Genomic DNA, 20,742 nt, shown 5'->3' on the forward strand with positions numbered 1-20,742 from the left:
TTTAATTTATAACATTTTTTTAATTGAAGCTAAAAGGGAAAATGTTATAATTACTTTTGAGATATATCTAAATCCTCTATCCTCACCACTACTAAAGTATTCCCATAGAAATTAAATTAAGGTTTTAATAAAATTAAAAATGAGAATACTTTCATATTTAAAGATGTGGAATTTATATAATATAAATAATAGTAGTAAGAACCAACATAGATCCATCTTAACTAAGGATCCAAGTGATGACAACAAGCGAAGTGAAGGGGAGAGAGGGGGGGGCGAGAGGGAGGTAGATAGTGACAAAGCTGGAGGGCAAATAGAGAGAGAGAGAGGGAGGAAAGAACAAAGGAGAAATGGAGAGAGAGTGAGGGAGAAAGGAGAGGAGGGAAAAGAGAGGGAGGGAGACATAGCGATGGAGGGGAGAGGGGGAGAGGGAGAGAGAGAGATGGGGGGGAATATAGAGGAAGGTGGGAGAGAAAGGGAGAGAGAGGACTCAAGAGAGAGAAGGAGATAGAGATGGAGTTGCAGGGGGAGAGAGAGGCAAGGAAGAAGAAAGACATAGAGGGACAAAGGTGGAGAGAGAGATGGTATAACAAGGGAGCAATGGAAAGAGAGTGAGGAGAGAGGAGAGTTGGAGGGAAGAGAGAGAAAGAGAAGGAGAGAAGGGGAAGAGAGAGAGGCAGAGAGGAAGCGGGAGGGAGAGAGAGAGATAGAAATGGAAAGAGAGTGTGTATGTTTGGGGGTGAGATATAGAGAGTGAATAAGAAAGAGACACAGATACAAATATAGATATTATATAGTTTTATATAACCAACCTAGATCCATCTTAACCCTGAATCTATCAAGAGCCGAGAGGGATCAAATCCCTTAAGGTGCAAATCTTTCCTCAAGTTTTACACTCAAAAAGAGGTTTGCACCTCAAGAGATTGGATCCCTCTCAGTGCTTGATAGATCCGAGGTTAAGATGGATCTAGGCTGGTGTATAACAATTGTCAAATCAATGAGATAAAAGGGCATTCTCGTCATTGTATCAACTGACTCCGTTTAAATAAGATATCATATTATATATTCGGTATGTTCGTGTAATGTCCCTTCCTAAATATTTTCCTAAGGCAAAGAACCAATTTTGTAAACTTTGTTAATTTTGGTCTAAAGGCAAATTTTGGAAGCAAGACATTGGAATGTGGGGGCCACCCACCCACAAATAATACACACCACTTAGTAAGTAGTTCGAATTGCCTAAGGAGGTCGAAAATCAAAGGAGGGACCCACATGAGACCAAGGGCCAGCAAGCATAAATAGGTGGAGAGAAGCATCATTTGGGGCTTTTGACATTTTGATAATTGATTGTCACTCTAGCTGTTTAGCTGAGTTACAAGTGTTGCTTAGCACAAGAGCTTCCCAAGGAGTGAAGCTCAACCTTTCTTTGGGGGACTTCGAGTGCCACCCTAGGAAGGATTTTCTCTTGCTTTGGAGGTTGGGAGAGGGACATCACACAGGTACATGTTATTCTGGTTCAGTTGGGATGCAGAGGGAGAGGCCACACAGTCATTGGGAGGATTGGTGCTGGAAATCGAGGTCTTTATTGTTGCAGGGGTGTTATTGGTTAGATTCCATCCAAAGGAGGGAGATTTTGGGAGGCAAAGGGGAGTACCTCACTGCCGTACGAATTGCTGAAACTTGCTACTGCATCATCCCTCATAGGCTTGCACAATTCTTCTTGGGTGATCGTTGTGTGGAGTGTCGGTTGGAGGATTTAGGAGCTGAGCTGCTAGGATTTCATTTGGAGGGAGATTGTGGAGAGATTGTTAGCATTTTGGAGCAAAAATTCATCATTTTCTACTATAGGTGGAGCGTTCTGGTATATGAGGATGGCGACGCTATTTGGGGTCGAATTTGGAGGGTCAAAACCAGAGAAAACCCTTTCTGGGTTTTTCTGGGTTTTTGACAACGATCACAGCCCTAAATTTACAGAATTTTTTGAGCAGTTTTGAGAGGCCAAGTCAGCCAGCAGTGCAGAAAAACTGAGCCAACCCAGATTTTTGAGAGGGACAAACTATTGCAGCAGTTGGGCATTGAGAGATTGATCACCTGGGGCTTGTAGCTTGCCTTGAGCAAGCCCAGGTGCACTCCTTCCAATTTTATTGTACTCCAACAGTTTACTTATAATAAAATTGGCCATTTTGGTGTTCCGAAGCATTTTTCTGTTCATGGGAGTTTGCTGAAATTTATTGTGTTGTCATTTCTGTGCATGTCTTTGATTATCTCTGTAAAATTTCTATTTGGAATATTACGGTTCATGTATCCATTATCTAACAATTGATCCTTCAATAAGTCACAGGAGACATCTTGAGTGAGAGTTGAATCAGCCACAAAATGAACACTTAAATTTTAATAGTTACTCACCTCAAGAAAGAAAAGATGCCTCAGATCTATCGTTACACATAAGCACATAAGCAGCTTCAAGAAGATAACCTAACACATCTGCTCCAATACCATATAAATATAGAAAAAGACCACCTTGCTTAATGGATTGTTGCAGCAGAATCACCAATTCACCACTAGCAATAGTCATTAACACAATGATCGTAGAAATATAAAAAATCGAAAAAAAAGAGTCAAGATGAGACACCGAAGCTTCTCTCACAATTAAGGCAAACCATAGCCCCCGTTGCTAATTTTTGTCTTTGTTGGAGAACTTGCACAAGCCCAAGCGTGATAGGGCTAGTTCAAGGTAAAATCATGACATTCCATCAGCAGATTCACACCCAGACTCTTCAGAATTCAAGCCCAAGCCAATATTTCTTGTCATCCTAAGCTATGGCAATGGCAACCAATCTTCATGCAGAAATCAAGGCCTTTAGTTTGTCATTGGGAATCTGAAGTTGACCAATGGAGCTTGCCCGACGTTAAATAATTTTGTCAAAAGGATGGACGTTGTCCCTCAGATCTATTTCCAGCTCCGAGGAAAAAAGCCAACATCCTCCATAAGCAGGCCCTAGTGGGAAAGTTCACGGGCGTGTGGCCCATTCCAAGATACATACTATCATGGGTAGCAAAACAATGGGCTCCCAAGCTCCATGGACAGGTGCTTTCAGAAGCTTCAGGAAAAGGTTTTTTCGTGTTTTTTCCCCTCCAACAAGGAAGATAGAGAATTGATCTTTCACTCCTAACCCTATTCCCTGGGATCTATGGGTCCATCACTAACCCAGTGGTCTCTTGAATTCAACCCAGAAGAAGAGATCACAACAGCAACCCTTGTGTGGGTTAGACTGCCCCATCTTTCACTTATGTTTTGGGATGATACTACTCTCAGATAGATAAGGAACATGCTTGGGTCATTTTATTGATAGATTAAAACTGAAACTTGTACTTTTGTTCTGGAATTTGTGTGGTAGTGGACTTAGAGAAGGACCTCCCAAAGGAAATATAAATTAATATGGGCAGAATATAATTTCCTCTAGTAATCAGGAACATAACCCTTTCAAGTTAGTCTCAAACAGAAGAAAATTGCAACATCTCAAGGTGGCTCAAACAAAGCTAAACCAAAAAATGCATCCACTGTGAACAACAATAGATATGAGGTTCTTGAAGTAACAGAAGGAGTGGGCAAGGATAGTGCAGAGGCAGACCTAGCTGTAATCCCATCAGAACAAGCAAAAACAACAAATTCAGTCACAAAGGGAACAGAAGTGAATCCAAAGCAAGAAATACTTCAAGAAACAAAGGGACTCCAATGGAATCAAGTAAGGAGACCCTATGGATCCATCAAAGGAGGAAAAGCCGGAAGAAGAAGAATCAATCAAAGGATCAGAGGAAGCAAAAGAATTAGCAGAGGAGACAGAAGAGAAGGGTGCAGGGGAACAAGCCCCTCCTACTGAGCTCTCAGTGCAGCAAGAACGTTCATTTGAGATTTCTAATTCACTAGCTTTCGTCAATGCCGTAAGGAAAGGATCTCATCCCTCTCATCCTCTCACAGGGGAAAGGAAATCAAGGGAGGAATAGAAATAAATAGAAGCAAAGTCAAATATTTTCTTGGGTCATAAGTCAACCCTAGAAACCTTGCTTGAGGGGGGGATAACTTTCTCAAGGAAGTAATTATGTATTACAAATCTGTATAGATAAAGCAGTTTGGCCTTTAGGCAGTCATTTTGAATTTTGGACATTTTTGAAACTTTGCAGTCAAAAATCCTTTTTTAACTGTATTACTATGTTGTCTGGTGTGGCCGCAATAATTTCTTAATACAATTATTAAAAGTTTATGTGTTAAAAAACCACAAAGTGATCCCAGAACGACCCAGAGACAGACTAAGCCCATACTAATGAGAGATTCAACTAGAATTTGTCTTAGTGCACAGTTGACGTAACAGAGGTGCAGAATAGCACAACATCGGGACAGAATGCAAGCTGTCCTGTGATTTCTGAAATGTGTTAAGACCTTAAGCATTCTAGGTCGCATGGGATATTGTCCAATAGAGCCATATAAAGTTACCAGCTTATATACTTCCCACTCCAATCAGTTTTCTCTACCTTGTAACGATTTCTGCATATTTGACATTCCATTGATAAACGCCTTCTTCATCTACTTAATATGATGCATTAGAAACTCAGTAGCTTCCGCACGCTGCTGAGGAGGAGCATTTACAAAAATTGAATGAATTCCTATGCCTTCACATCTAATTTTTGCTTTAAGGGCCATGACCTAAAAGCTCATTCCTTGCTAGGTCACCTCATCAATAAATTATACACACGAGACCAGAATGACTGACAGAATGAAGCGTCCAGCTTTTCTTTCTGTTTTATGCTTTCGGTTATATGATTATGGAAATTATGTTATTGTCTTCTTGGCTAATACCATCATGCAATTGATTTTGTTGTAAATTGCAGTTTTTATTTAACAGCAGCTTACAGCTTGTGTGGATCTAATGGTTAAGAGCATGTGTTTCCTCTTAATAGTTATATGTTTAAATTCAGAGAGCAGTTGAGTATGTACAGCCACATAGACGTTAGTAGTGAAATCACTGCATAGAGATAAGTTTTTTGTCCCACAAATAAGAAGATCCCATACACCAATTTGGTGTCTGGCTTGGCCATGACCTTAAAGTTATATTATTATTATTATTATAACTACACCCAAAAAAATACATTGCTTCATCTTTTAAGTGCAGAAATAAGTTTGCCATTCAAATAAGAGAAAAGACTAAAAAAGTCAGGTAATTGGTAATATCAAAATCATGGGCCTTTAGTTTTATCAAAAATCCTACCTAGCCCAGAGCAACCAAAAACCATAGCCTTACTCTCTTATCACCAATCTTGCCTAATAGCAAAAATTCAGTAGCATTTGCAAAACGTCATATCCTGTTCGAAATCTTCTGTCCCTGTTTAGTAGTTACAGTCAGAAAAGATAGCATTGGCTTCACCACTTCCAAGCATGGACAAAGTCCCACTTAATATCTCTATCTGAGCATGCATTCTAATTCCTTATGCTAGTTATCTAATTTCAATGAATGGGAAATAGCCACCGGGCTTCAAATGAGCCTGCATTCTAATTCCTTATGCTAGTTATCTAACTTCAATGAATGGGAAATAGCCACAGGGCTTCACTTTGTTAGACTAATATCTTATCATGTTCGTTTATAAAAATATCTTATCATGTTCGTTTACAAAGGGTTTTTAAATTGTGAAAAATAAAGTTTGTAGTGAATATAGAGGAATGTAGCTGATCTACAGGTTTATAGGTATTGGTACTCCAATAAGGATTTCTTTATTAAAACGTGTATTGATAGAAGGGTTCAACAAAAAGATTTTGGGAGGTATTTATCAATATCTAGCAAAATTAAAGGTATTCTTTAATATCCAATAACACATGCGTTATGTCATAGTTTCACTAAGTAAAAACCCAGTGGAAATAGCAAGCAGGGACTAAAAGTGTTCAATTCAAGTAAAGAATGTAACTTAGAAAATAGCAACACATAATATTAACTGTATGAAAATACCAAAGTAGAATGAACAATGAGAATGCTTACGAAGGCATAGTCTAAAAAGTTTGAAAGCATACACTTAACAAGTACAGCTGATAGAGAATATCATTCATGCCACCAGTCTCCTCATTGAGAGAACGCCAATGCCTTTCAATTGTGTGTTTAGATATAACATGTTGTACACGATTGTAAAAATAATCAGCCATCCATGTGACCATCTTAAACGCTTGAGAATTTCCAGCCAGTTTGTATTGATCCAACAATCCTGCCATGATCTGTAATAAGGTGTGTTTTGGTCTTCACTCTTCAGATATCACAAAATAAGGTGGTTATCTTTATCACATCCTCCATTATAATATAACCACTAGATTATTGCTGGAATGCATATGACTAAAAATACATTACCTTGTGAATAGTATAATATGGTGCCCAAACAGGTTGAATAGCTTCAAAACGGTCAAACAGCTCTGAAGGAAATGCCGACAGATAGCCTGTCCCTAGTTTACGCTGGCATTCATAAAGAGCATTAACAACAGCTTGCATTTTCAACTGGAGTTCCTTATTGTGAGTGCTCGCCCACATAAGTGCTGATGCACTCATGTAATGCCCTGAAAATGTTCATTATCTATCAGGTGAAGTGTGTTCAAACTTTAATTATAAAATACCCCATGACTTTGAAGAAAAGTATGAAGATCCGAAAACGAAATCATTCAACCAGCATGAAAAGATGCAATAGTCAAGCTGAATACAGATCGGAATCCAATGTTATTTGTTAAATTTCAAAGCAGAAAAGAAAGAGCCCATACTGGAATTATGTCAAAAACAGAGATTTATGACTTTGTACTGCCCAATAGTATGTTTATGGCAAATGTTGGAAATATCGCAATATTTTCGGCGAGCCAAAATATCGCCGAAAAAATATTGTGATATTTTGGCTCCCGAAAATATCGCGATATCTCAGCAAAATATCGACGACGATATAAAATATCGCCGGGCCAGCGGAGCCGCGGCTAGAAAAGGGAAAATTGCCTTTTTTTTTTCCTCATTTCGGTTTCTGAGTGTTGGAGAAGGAAGGGGAAGAGCTTTGTGGTGGTTGTCAAGGAGGGATTGAGGATCAAACAGCCATTATCACCATCAACTGAGAATTTTTTGTGGATCAAAGATTGAAGAACAGTGAGACAAACTTCATTTCTTCCATTAACAGGTATGTTCTAAAAACCCTATGTTAATGATTTTTTCATAGATTTAGGGTTATGCTTGCTTGCCTCTTTGCCTACCAACATTTTGCTTCTTTGTTTTTTTTCCATTTGCTATGATTTTCATGCCCATGAGCCAATGCAAGGGTTTTCTCCATATTTAGACAGCGAACTTCATTTTTTTCAGCTTTCTGCTATTTTCCGTTGACATCGCAAATAATGTAGTGATTTTTTTTAATGAGGTGGTTATTACATATTATTTTTTGTGTTGGGGGGTTTAATGTCAATTTTTTTTTGTGCCCTAGGTTTGAATTAGTTCACTACAAATATGCCAAAAGCCTTGGACCCATTTTGGGAGTATGGGGAGCTTGATGGTGGGACAAATCGGACATATCTATCATGCAAATTGTTTGGGACCAAGATGTCAAGAGCGGTTACGCGATTGAACTACCATCTGGCTAGACTCCCTGAACATGATGTAATGCCTTGTACGGTTTCTAGTGCGGAGGTTATACAAAAAACTCTTGAAGCAATTGATGAAAAAGACAGAAAGATAGCTGCTAGGGAGAGGGCACTAGTCTCAGATAGATGGTTGCTAGTTTTATTTGTTTTGCTACATACAAGTTTATAACTCATGATGATGAGATACTTTTATATATGTGACGTTATTTTGTATTGGTTCTCCACATTTGAGTCCTTGATTGGACAATTATCAGAGGTTAGCAGGATTTGGTATCGCCTTTGATGTATCAATTTTATTTTACATCCACTACATCATATATATGAGTGCTTTCTCCATATCTATGTGCCAATGTGTTTATTTCATGTTGTTATTGCTTCATATGTTTAAAAATTTGAAAAAAAAATATATATTATGCATTTTTTATGTTTGCTGATATTTTCATCGATAATGTCGATAAGATGTTTTCTGGACTCGCTGATATTTTGCCGATACCGATATTATCAACACTGGTCTATATAATTGAAAAACTGTGAGAAAATTAGGAACAAAGTATAAAGATATATATTCAACTTTTTATACCACCGCCCTAAATTGACTGACATAGAATAAAACAAATACTTTTCTCAGTTGAAGAGCACTAAAAATAACTTACTACAAAAAAATTAATAAATGAATGACAGATGAAAGTATCTCAGGGTTAGTGATTATCATCATTTTTTTTGGGATATTTTTCAAGGATGTAGATGAGTGTATCTAAATTTGAACTAGACATTTACTAATATAGAATTAACCATCGATACAACAATATTAACTTGATTTTTTTGGACTTCTTTATAATTGCACAAACAGGCGCTCTCCAGCCCAGTATGAAAGATGTTGATTTGGGGTAGCATCGGATGTGCTCTAGCCATGAAAATTGGTGGATAAGTTAAAGCACATGAGATCTCCAAGACCCAGAAATGGTTTGGGCAGACTCTAACCTGTTTGGGAGATATTAAAATAATTAATATTTTTAATAGAGTTCCTAAGTCTAAACTTGGGAAAAATAAAATATTAATGGGTATTAATAGAAAATTGGGTTAGAAGGTTCCAAAAGTCATGGATCAAGCCGTTGATGGACCAAGGAGAAAAGTATAAGAGGAGGATTGAGGGTCAGTTGGAGAACACACCAAGAGCGATCAAGAATTTGATTTTCTGGGGCAGGGTTTTGCTGAGGAAATCGAGTGAGTGATCTGAGTTGCAGCTGAGGGGCAATGAATACATAGCAGAGAGGCAGAGTTAGTACCAGGAGGATCAGCGCAGAGCCGAGAGAGGTTGACGCAAAACCAGCTAAAGGCCACGCAGACGCAACCAGGAGCTGCGCAAAGCTAGAGAGGTTAGCGTGTGAGACGCAGAGGGTCTAGGGGCTGATGCAAAGGCTCCAGAAGCTAACATAGAAGCCAGAGAGGCTAACGCAGGGCCTAGAGGCAGCGCTGGAGGATTTCGTGGGACAGACTGGGAGCTGGAGAGCCGGATAGGGTGACGCAGTCCCTATCAAAGTGATGCAGAGCAGTAGAAGCTGCATTGTTGTTGTGGGATCGTTCATTCGGTGATTTAGCCAGAATATCTGTCTCTGACAGACCCTATCAAAGTGATGCAGAGCAGTAGAAGCTGCATTGTTGTTGTGGGATCGTTCATCCGGTGATTTAGCCAGAATATCTGTCTCCGACTGAGAGGTACTACTGCCGAGGGCATTCTCTATTGGGTGAGCCATTTCTGGCACCCAAGTTGTATTCTGAAACTGCATAATAATAAAACCCTCTAAATAGCTGCACCGATTTTCCCGCATTGGGTTTTTCCGGGGACATTAGTCCAAAAACAACGGTGTCACTTATGTGCTTGTTTACTTTCAGTTGATGATCTGTATGTGTTGATACTGTACTTGTATCTATATTTTCAGTATTTACATGGTAAATAACTTGTTAAGTAATTGAACAAGTAGGAAGAAATAAATCAGATAATACAAGAAGAATTTCTAACGGGTTAAACTTAGAAATTCCAACATGGTATCAGAGTATGGTTGTAGATCACAGGATAACTGAAGGCATCAGCCGAATAGAGCAGTAGCAGCAAAAACAGCTGTCCCGAGCGACAAAAGTTGTTCCTAGCAGAAAGCAGCAAGGAAGGGGTGACACAAAGGGCCTGCATCATCAGTTCAAGCCAGGAGGAGGACCAGGGCAGAGGCAGAGAGGAGTAGACCTGACTTACGCAGTGCCCGATCATATTTCTCAGTCAAGAAGGATTGACTATGTGGCCAGGAGGTGCAGATTTTGCCGGTGCCGAGATTGCGCAGAGCTTAAAGGCTCAATTCTTCAAGTTGCTGGGGTATAGGAGGTTGCGAATAATTTGCGGAGAGAAGCTGGTGGGGTACTATGGTCAGAACAGTACCTAACAAGGCAAGACCAAGGAAGAGGGATTTCCATAAAGGAAATCGAGACTCAGAGTGAGTTGAACAGAGGACTTCCAGGAGGGAAGTAAAGAGACTCAGAGTCGTCGGAAGAAGAGCATCATAATGGCAGTGAATGGACTGAGAGATCAGGATAGGTTGGACGGAGCATCCAACTTTGTGGTCTGGAAGGCCAGGATCTTGTCCATTCTAGACAGATATCGCATCAAAGACTTCGCCTTGAAAACAATATCGATCCCAATTGACCCAACTGAAAATGAGAAGTACGAGGAGGCAATGGACAGGGCGAAGTGCATCATTCTTAATGCGGTCAAGGATCATGTGGTGTCGTATGTTGTCGAGAAGGACACGGCAGATGAGATGTGGGATGCCCTAAAGAAATTGTACCAGCATACTTCCGTGCAGAGGAAGATGTTACTTGAAAATCAGCTGCGATCACACCAGATGCAAAAGGGAGAGCAGATAGATGTCTTCCTCGGTAGATTGAAGGAGATCTGTGACCAACTAACTTCCATAGGGGCCACACTGGATCAGGAACTAATGGTGAGGACCACATTGAACGCAGTCTCAAAGGATTGGGAGGTATTTGTCCAGAGCATACTAGGCAAGTCGAGCCTTCCAGATTGGGAGGAATTGTGGGCGACTCTTTGTCAAGAAGAGATCAGACGGGTGACCAAGGCAGGGAGTAGCGCAAAAGGGGTCAAAATCAAGGAGGAAAAAGAAGATGCGTCTCTCGCATCTGCAGGAAAGCAGTAGAAGAGAAAGAAGAAGGACCTCTCCAAGGTCAAGTGCTTCCATTGTGGGGAACTGGGTCACTGTGCAAACCAGTGTCCGAGGAAGAAGAGTAAGGGAGAGGCTTCTGACTCGAAGGAAGCGCCAACAAAGGCGGAGAAAGAAGTTGAGGAGGATGACGATTGTGCCATGAGTGCTCATGTGCCACTTGAGAGGAAGTGGGGTGACATCGAGTTGTAGTCTGACGAACAAAAGGCGATGAGGGGCAGGATCCTTGAGCTACCCAACCTCTTGGATTATACCTTGCTACGGGAGCCCCGAAGAGGAGTAGCAGGACTAGCAGATGTTGGTAGAGACAGATGCAGACGAAGCGACAGAGAGTGCTACAGTGCAAGAGTCCCGAGACAGCAGGCTACAACAGTGCGAGAAGCACGGGAGTGTTGCACCAATTCAGGATGGCACGGAGAGGTGTGCAACAGTGCGAGATGCATGGAGTTGTTACAGCAGCGCAGAGGTCAAGGGAGCACTTGTTAGCGGCAGAGGGAGCTTCAGCATCGGGAGTCTCTAGCATGACAGGGATGTCAAAGTTGGGTGGATTGTTACTTCTCAGTAACTTGGTTACAGTGCAGCAGTTAGCAGTGGCAGTGCTATGGGCAGCACGATGTAGCATGAGGAGAAGGGGATGCAGTGCAGATGCAATGTTGGGTATATGGACCAGCAGCAGCACAGATGCAGAAGGAGCTGTCCTACGAATGCAGCAGTGGCAGTGGCAAGGTCATGGGCAAAAGTACATGATGCAGCAGTGCAGAGGATGTTGGGCGGGGAGGCTTAGCATCAGCACAAGGATCGATGCCAAATAATCAGTGTGGTACTCAGTGTGGAGTATTACTAGAGTACAGTCCTCGCTAAGAGGGAGTGTTGATTTGGGGTAGCATCAGATGTGCTCTAGCCATGAAAATTGGTGGAGACGCTAAAGCACATGAGATCTCTAAAAGACCTAGAAATGGTTTGGGCATATTCTAACCGGTTTGGGAGATATTAAAATAATTAATATTTTTAATGGAGTTCCTAAGTCTAAACTTAGGAAAAATAAAATATTAATGGGTATTAATATAAAACTGGGTTAGAAGGTTCCAAAAGTCATGGATCAAGCTAAATCTAATCTTAGCCATTGATTAGAGATTTAATCTCGGCCGTTGATGGACCAAGGAGAAAAGTATAAGAGGAGGCTTGAGAGTCAGTTGGAGAACACACCAAGAGAGATCAAGAATTCGATTTTCTGGGGCAGGGTTTGCTGAGGAAATCGAGTGAGTGATCTGAGTTGCAGCTGAGGGGCAATGAATACATAGCAAAGAGGCAGATTTAGTACCAGGAGGATCAGCGCAAAGCCGAGAGAGGTTGACGTAGAGCCAGCTAAAGGCCACACAGAGGCAGCCAGGAGTTGCGCAGAGCCAGAGAGGCCAACGTGTGAGACGCGGAGGGTCTAGGGGCTAACGCAGAGGCCCCAAAAGCTGACGCAGAGGCCAAAGAGGTTGGCATAGGGCCTAGAGGCAGCACTGGAGGATTTCCTGGGAGAGACTGGGAGTTGGAGAGCCGGATAGGGTGACGCAATCCCTATCAGAGTGATGCAGAGCAGCAGAAGCTGCGTTGTTGTTGTGGGATCGTTCATCCGGTGATATAGCCAGAATATCTGTCTCCGACTAAGAGGTACTACTACCGAGGGCATTCTCTGTTGGGTGAGCCATTTCTGGCACCCAGGTTGTATTCTGGAACTGCATAATAATAAAACCCTCTGAATAGCTGCACCAATTTTCCCGCATCGGGTTTTTCCGGGGACATTAGTCCAAAAACAACAGTATCACTTGTGTGCTTGTTTACTTTCAGTTGGTGATCTATATGTGTTGATACTGTACTTGTATTTATTTTAGTAATGACATGGTAAATAACTTGTTAAGTAATTGAACAAGTACAAAGAAATAAATCAGATAGTACAGGAAGAATTTCTAACGGGTTAAACTTAGAAATTCCAACAAAAGAGATGTTGTAAGGTTCTGTTATTTATGTGATGTTATGTTATGTAAACATTTTAACTCCGTCAAGTTAGATAACAATAAAAATAAATGTAAAATACAATAAACAAATAAACAAATAAAATATAAAAATAAAATTATTAATTATAATTATTAATTAAACATTTTGACTAGGTCAAATTACATAAAATTAAAAATAAAAATTAATAAATCAATATTTATGATTATCAATTATTAATAATTAAATCAGCCTAGATCCATCTTAACTCCGGATCTACAAAGCTACAAAGCTAGGGATCAAATATCTTTAAGAGCAAACTTCTTTTAGAGTGAAAAGAGATACTTCTTTTAGAGTGAAAAGAGATTTGATCCCTCTCGATGATTGGTAGATCCGAATATAAGATGGATCTAGGCTGGTCTTATCTAGTCTGTTGTAATTTTCATGTTTATGTATTTTGTTGGAAACACAAATTGGAAACCAGTTCAACGGTATATTATTAAGAATGGTATGAATGGTGTACATAGTGTGCACTACATACAAAAATACATAATGAAACCGTTGATTCAATTTCCGAGTTTTCTTGGACTTCAATAACTAATCACCATAACACACACTAACCCAAACTATAATCCCATGGATTAGGTGTCTAATGTTGATTTGTGGTAGCATCGGATGTGCTCTAGCCATGAAAATTTGTGGAGAGGCTAAGGCACATAAAATCTCCAAGACCCAAAAATGGGTTGGGGAAATTCCACCCGGTTGGAGAGATTAAAATAATTAATATTTTTAATGTGGTCCCTAAGTCTAAACTTAGGAAAATTATAATGTTAATGGGTATTAATATAAAACTAGGTGAGAATGTTCTAAATGACATGGATCAAGCCAAATCTCATCTTAGCCATTGATTAGGGACTTAATCTCTACCGTTGAAGACTCAACAGGAAAAATATAAGATGAGGCTTGAGGGTCAGGTGGAAACACACCAAAATTGAATAGTCAGTTCGATTTTTTGGAGCGGGGTTTTGCTGAGAGAATCGAGCTAGTGATTGTTGATTTGGGGTAGCATCGGATGTGCTCTAGCCACGAAATTTGGTGGAGAGGTTGGGACACATGAGATCTCCAATACCCAGAAAGAGTTTGGGTAAATTCTAAACAGATCAAGAGATATTAAAAATAATTAATTTTTTAATGGAGTCCTTAAGTCTAAACTTAGGGAAAATAAAATATTAATGTGTATTAATATGAATCTGTGTTAGAATGGTCCAAAAGACATGGAACAAACCAGATCTAATCTTAGCCATTGATTAGGGACTTAATCTCTGCCGTTGAGATGTCAACAAAAAAAGTATAAGAAGAGGCTTGAGGGGCACTTGCAGGACACACTGAGGGAAACCAGTTAGTTCAATTTCTGGAGCGGGGTTTGCTAAGAAATTGAACCAGTGGTCTGGAGAGCAATCAGGAGGCAGCAAGTACGGAACAAAGAAATAGGAGATAAATGCAGAAGAGGCAGACGCAGAGCCAAAGGAAGCCACGCAGAGGTAGCAGAGACTGCACAGAGCCAAAAGGGCCTGCGTCTTCCACGCAGAGGCTGCAAGAGTGACGCAAAAGCCCAAAGAGGCTGCACAGAGCCTCAGTAGGCTGACGCAGAGGGTTTCAGGGTGTAGCAGAGGTCAGTAGGGCCTACGTTGGGTTTAGGAAAGTGCTGGAAGTTTATCTATCTGTGGCTAAGCCAGTTTGGCACCCTATTGTACAAGAAAATTGTTGAATAATAAAATCCTCCCTTGTTGCACCGGTTTTCCCACATTGGGTTTTTCCAGGGACATTAGTCCAAAACAACTGTGCATATTCTTTGTTTCTGTATTACGATGTGATATTTGCAGCAGTATTTATTTTAATATTTGTTGAAGTAATTTCATGAATTAATTATGATGAAATAAGTAGGAAAAGTAAATCAGTTGCTGCAGTGGTAGAATTTTCATAGTGATTTGTTGCAGCAAGGGGCAGTTTGGCACGAGGCCGAAAATACATAGTAGAGAGGCAGAGATAGTGCCAGCGAGACAGCGCAGAGCCTAGAGAGGTTGACGCAGAGGCAGCTGGGACTTGCGCAGAAGTTGAGGAGGCTAGCGTGGGTGACACAAAGGGCCAAAGGGTTGACGCAAAGAGCCAAGGGGTTGATGCAGAGGCTTCAATAGTTGCGCAGAAGCTTGCAGAGCTGACGCAGAGCAAAGAGGCAGCGCTGGGTGATTTTTCGTGGGGGACTGAATGCTGGTGAGCTGAGAGGGTGACGCAGTCCCTATCAGAGTGACGCAGAGCAATGGAGAAGCTTGGAGCAGCTTTTGTTGTCCAGCTAAGGAGCTGTCGTAGTTGCTGTGGGATCGTTCATCCAGTGATTGGTCAACCGAAATATTTATCTCTGAGGAGAGGTACCACTGCCGAGGACATTCTCTGATCGGTGACCCATTTTTGGCACCCTAGTTGTATTCAGAAACTGCATAATAATAAAACCCTCATATATGCTGCACCAGTTTTCCCGCATTGGGTTTTTCCTGAGACGATTGTCCAAAAATAACGATGTCCCTTGTGTGTTTGTCTCAGTTATTTCAGTTGTTGATCTGTACACGAGTTAAGGTTGCATTTGTGTTTATTTCAGTATTTATATTTATAAAAACTTGTTAATGGAATGAACAAGTAGGAGAAATTAAACCAGATAATACAGTAGGGATTTCTAACGTGTCAAACTTAGAATTTCAACAGGTATCAGAGCATTGCAAATCACAAGAGAACTGAAGGCACCGGCAGTAATCTGGATAATTTGCAGCAGTAGCAACTGTCCCGAGAGACAGCGTTGTTCCAGAGCAGAAGCAGCAAAGAAGAAATGACGCAGAGGGCCTGCGTCATCATTTCGAGCCAGGAGGAGGGTCAGTGCAGAGGCAGAGAGAGGCAAATCAGACGTACGCAGTGCCCGTCATCTTTCTCAGCCAAGAAGGATCGACGTTGTGGCCAGGAGGAGCAGATTCTGTCATTGCCATAAATGCACAAAGCCTGAAAGGCTCAATTTCTTCAATTATCGAGGCTTGGGGGCCTGTGGACAGATTGTGATTGAGAAGTTGGTGGGGTGTTGTTTCTGTCGGTGCAAAACAGTACCTAAGGGGACAAAACCAAGGTAGAGGGAGTCGCTACCTTGACGGATTTCTAGCCAAGAAATCCAGATCCAAGTTGCAGTTGCAAAGAGGATTGGAGAGGAGCGATTCAACAGTTGGCAAGAGGATTCTAGAAGGGAAATCAAGGGAGATTTCCAAGAGGGAGGTCGAATCTCAGAGGGAGTCCAGAAGAGGGGCTAAAATGGCAGTGAACAGACTGAGGGATCAGGACAGGTTGGACGGGGCTTCCAACTTTGTCATCTAGAAGGCCAAGATCCTGGCAGTCCTGGATCGACATCGCATAAAGGACTTTGCCTTGAGAACCGTGGCTATCCTAGTCGACCCAACTGAGAATGAGACCAACTGAGAATGAGAAGTATGAGGATGCAATGGCGAAGACGAAGTGCATGATCCTAGACGGGGTCAAAGATCATGGCATACCACATATTGCTGAAAAGAACACAGCAAAGGAGATGTGGGATTCTTTAATGACCTTGTATCAGGGCACTTCCATGCAACGGAAGATGATATAGAAAATCAGTTGTGGTCGTATTAGATGCAGAAAGGAGAGCAGATAGATCCATTCCTTCTCAGGTTGCAGGAGATTCGCGACCAGCTTACTTCCGTAGGATCTACACCGGATCTAGAATTTATGGTCAGGACTACCCTGAATGCAGTCTCTGGGGAGTGGGAGACATTTGTCCAAAGTATTTTGGGCAGGGCTACTCTTCTAGGATGGGAGGAAATGTGGGTAGCTCTTTGCCAAGAAGAGATCAAGAGGATGACCAAGGCGGGGAGTAGTGACAAGGGAGGTTGAATCAAGAAAGAGGAGGAGGATGCGGCTCTAGCATCTGCGGGACAGCAAGGCAAGAGGAAGAAGGAGGACATCTCTAAGGTGAAGTGCTTCCACTGTGGGGAGTTGGGACATTATGCATCCCAGTGTCCCGGGAAGAAAAACAAGGGAGAGGCTTTTGATTCTAAGGCAGCTCTAGCTAAGGCGAAGAAAGAAGTCGAGACTGATGACAACTGTGCCATGAGTGCTCATGCACCTCTAGAGAAGAGGTGGGGAGACATCGAGTTGTAGTCAAGAAAACTAAAAACTAAGGGCAAGATCCTTGAAGTGCCCAAACTTTTGGATCATATCCAGCTACGGGAGCCCTTAACAAAGGTAGCAGAATGACAAGGGTCAGGTGGAGCAAAGTGTAGTGGAGCAGCAAGGCAGTGCTTGGGTGCACAAATTTGAGGCATCGTAGTGGAGGTTGCAGCAGTGCAAGAGGCACAGAGGTGTATGCAGCAGTGCAATAGTAGCAAAGGAAGCACAGAATAGCAGCAGAGGCAGCTTCAATTTCACGAGGCTTCTAGACTGACTGGGATGCAGTATTTGGGAGAAATCAGTTACCTACTTGGTAACTGAGTTGTAGTGCAGCAGTTAGCAGTGGCAGTGCTAGGGGCAGCATATTGAGAGGGAGTTGTAGTACAGATGTAGCAGTGGCAGTGACAGTATCATGGGTAGCAATATAGGAAGCAGTAGTGCAGATGATGTGAGGCAGCAGGCCAAGCATTAGCACAGGTACCAGTCCGGAGGATCGGTGTGATGTTTCAGTGATGGAGCATTACTAGAGCACATTCCTCGCTAAGAGGGAGTGTTGATTTGTGGTAGCATCGGATGTGCTCTAGACATGAAAATTGATGAAGACCCTAAGGCACATAAGATCTCCAAGACCCAAAAATGGTTTGGGGAAATTCCACCCGGTTGGAGAGATATTAAAATAATTAATATTTTAATGTGGTTCCTAAATCTAAACTTAGGAAAATTAAAATATTAATGGGTATTAATATAAAACTGGGTGAGAATGTTCTACATGACATGGATCAAGCCAAATCTAATCTTAGCCGTTGATTAGGGACTTAATCTCGGCCATTGAAGACTCAACAGGAAAAGTATAAGAGGAGGCTTGAGGGTCAGTTAGAAACACACCAAAATTGATCAGTCAGTTCGATTTTCTGGAGCGGGGTTTCGCTGACAGAATCGAGCTAGTGATCTGTTGCAGCGACGGGCAATTCGGCACGAGGCCGAGAATACATAGTAAGAGGCAAAGATAGTGCCAGAGAGATAGCGCAGAGCCTGGACAAGCTGACGCAGAGGCAACCGGGACTGATGCAGAGGCTGAGGAGGCCAGCGTGGGTGACGCAAAGGGCCAAAGCGCTGACACAAAGAGCCAAGGGGCTGACGCAGAAGCTAGCAGAGCTGACGCAGGGCAAAGAGGCAACGCTGGGTGATCTTTTGTGCGGCAGACTGAGTGTTGATGAGCTGAGAGGGTGACGCAGTCCCTATCAGAGTGACGTAGAGCAGTGGAGAAGCTTGGAGCAGCTTTCATTGTCCAACTAAAGAGCTGTCATAGTTGTGGAATCGTTCATTTGATTATTGATCAGCGGGAATATCTGTCTCCGAGGACAGGTACTACCGCCGAGGGCATTCTCTGTTGGGTGAGCCATTTCTGGCACCCTAATTGTATTCAAAAACTGCATAATAATAAAACCCTCATATTTGTTGCACCGGTTTTCCGGCATTGGGTTTTTCCGGGGACGATTGTCCAAAAATAACGGTGTCCCTTGTGTATATGTCTCAGTTATTTCAGTTGTTAATCTGTACAAGAGTTAAGGCTGCATTTGTGTTTATTTCAGTTTTTATATTTATAAATAACTTGTTAATGGAATGAACAAGTTAGGAGAAATTAAACCAGATAATACAGTAGGGATTTCTAACGTGTCAAACTTAGAAATTTCAACATCTAACATTTTTAACCAATATTGCAAATATTTCAAATTTTTTCCAATTTTTCTAATATTTTTCGAATTGTTCATTTTCTGTGCTACTGTTTCTTTCAATATTCCCAATCTTTTTATACCCTCAAAAATATATTCCAAAAACAATATATATATTTTTTACTTTATTAAAAAAACTCTTTAATTTATTTAGATCTTCCATTCATCCCATGTATAGGAAAAAAAGACGCTAATATAAAGACAATACTTTAAAGGACTTAGTAAATTACTTCTAACAAACCTCATATTTTGAATTGCTATAACTTGCTTAAAGTTTTCTGATTTCAATTTTAAATATTTTTTCTTTCTGTGAGAGTAAAAAAAAAAAAATATTTTAAACCATAAAATTATATTCTTCACATACTTTATATTCTACTCATGCTTTCTCAAGCATTTTCTATTATTCTTGCCATACCTTTTCAAACATTTTCTGCTAACTACTTTCACCTAGAAAAAAGTACTATAGTGCCCATGTAACCATTCCTATACTACTGTAATAAAACTAAAGGAATCAATAAAATAATAACTGGATGGCTGAAAAACTCATCTAGCATATCAAACCTTATATTATGTCATAAAATGTAAGAATGGTTTGGAACAAGCAGTTTTAATCGGTTTTCATTCTTATGCCTGACAAGTAAGTCCTAGAGTTGCAAAAAGGTATATCGGAGTATTTGGCACAAAACCCTGAATCGAAATAAACTGATCCAAACACTGATCAAGACAAAGGTTTTATTCCCTTCAAAACCCTAAAGTAATTACAAAATTTCAATGGTACCTAGAGACAGAACTAGATGGTACATTCTGTCTCATCTAGATGGTACAGAACTAGATGGTTTCTTACTAACTGGATGCTTAGTACTAACTTCTAAGGAATAAATATCTACAATCCCAATAGAAAAACAGTAAACCTCTACTCCGCCGCTGTTATAAAGACTTTGCAAAAGACAAAAAAGAAAGTTTGGAAAGTTTGATAGGTTTAGGAGGGGAGCGGTTCGGAAAAGTTTGGGTTTCTGAATAACATCAAAAGGTTCCAAAATACTTTAAAAATATACACATTGATCAAAAATTCAAATAATTACAGAAAAATATTAAATATTAAAAATAGTAATTCAAAAAATGAAATAAGTATCGCTCTCAATAACATAATAATATTATCCATAGATCTTAGGGTCGAAGATCAAATGAAAATTTAAGCATTTTGCAACATCTAAACCGGCTTCAAAAATCAAAACTGGGTCTCAATCTTTTCTGGGCTGTGGAATGGATTTTTCAGGTATATCTTTTCCTGCATTTTTTTAGAAATGGTTCGGTGTTTTGGTCTGGAGTCTAGACCATTCCGAAACATTCAGTGTCAGGCCGAACCTAAGCCGAGTCTGTCCAAAGACTCCAAGCGTCATAACCATGAAAAGATAGAACACGACGTGTGTTTAAATAGTCATACTATCAGATTTTTTATGATATTTTTTAAATAAATAATATACCTAATTTAAGTGTAAATGGATATAATGATTAGGAGTTCAAACCCCGAGGGTTAAGAGTTTAATCTCTGAGAGTTAGCTCAATTGGTTGAGTTCTCGTTGCTAGAGTACCTCACTAACGGAAAGTCAAGGGGTTAATTCTCGTTGACATCTTCAGGGTTAGTGGTCGTCTGGTTGCAAGTGTAAGGGATAACCGTTCAAATCCAGAAACGATTTCCTCAAGCGCAGGTGGAAGTTCTTCTTCAATTTCCTTTGGACTTTCAGTCATCTGCCTCTAAATGTAGTTATTCTGCTAAAAACAGCAGAACTGTTAAAATTACTCGAAATATGGCAGAACTTCACTTACCATGGAACCGAAAGGAAATAACACTGCCGTTCATAAACTTCTCACATCCGCCTTTTCCAAAAATCTTTACCTTTCCCACAGAACCGAAAGGAAAACAAAACTGCAG

The 20,742-nt window shown here is 40.8% G+C and overlaps 1 protein-coding gene across 3 annotated transcripts in view; it reads right to left on the reverse strand.

The window, feature by feature from the left end:
• The window catches only part of LOC149209014 (uncharacterized), a 439,985-nt gene that overhangs the window by 397,452 nt on the left and 21,791 nt on the right, over positions 1-20,742 (reverse strand). For all 3 annotated transcript variants that reach the window (XM_089396251.1, XM_089396252.1, XM_089396250.1), the window contains 2 exons: positions 6,381-6,583; positions 6,053-6,250 (listed from right to left, as the gene is read on the reverse strand). In XM_089396251.1, the coding sequence (XP_089252377.1) occupies positions 6,053-6,250; positions 6,381-6,583 (401 nt within the window). The remainder of the gene's footprint in view (positions 1-6,052; positions 6,251-6,380; positions 6,584-20,742) is intronic.

This window comes from Pinus tabuliformis, chromosome 1_2, assembly GCF_031772625.1.
Source record: "Pinus tabuliformis cultivar Carrire ecotype Pingquan chromosome 1_2, CPIR1, whole genome shotgun sequence".
NCBI lineage: Eukaryota > Viridiplantae > Streptophyta > Pinopsida > Pinales > Pinaceae > Pinus > Pinus tabuliformis.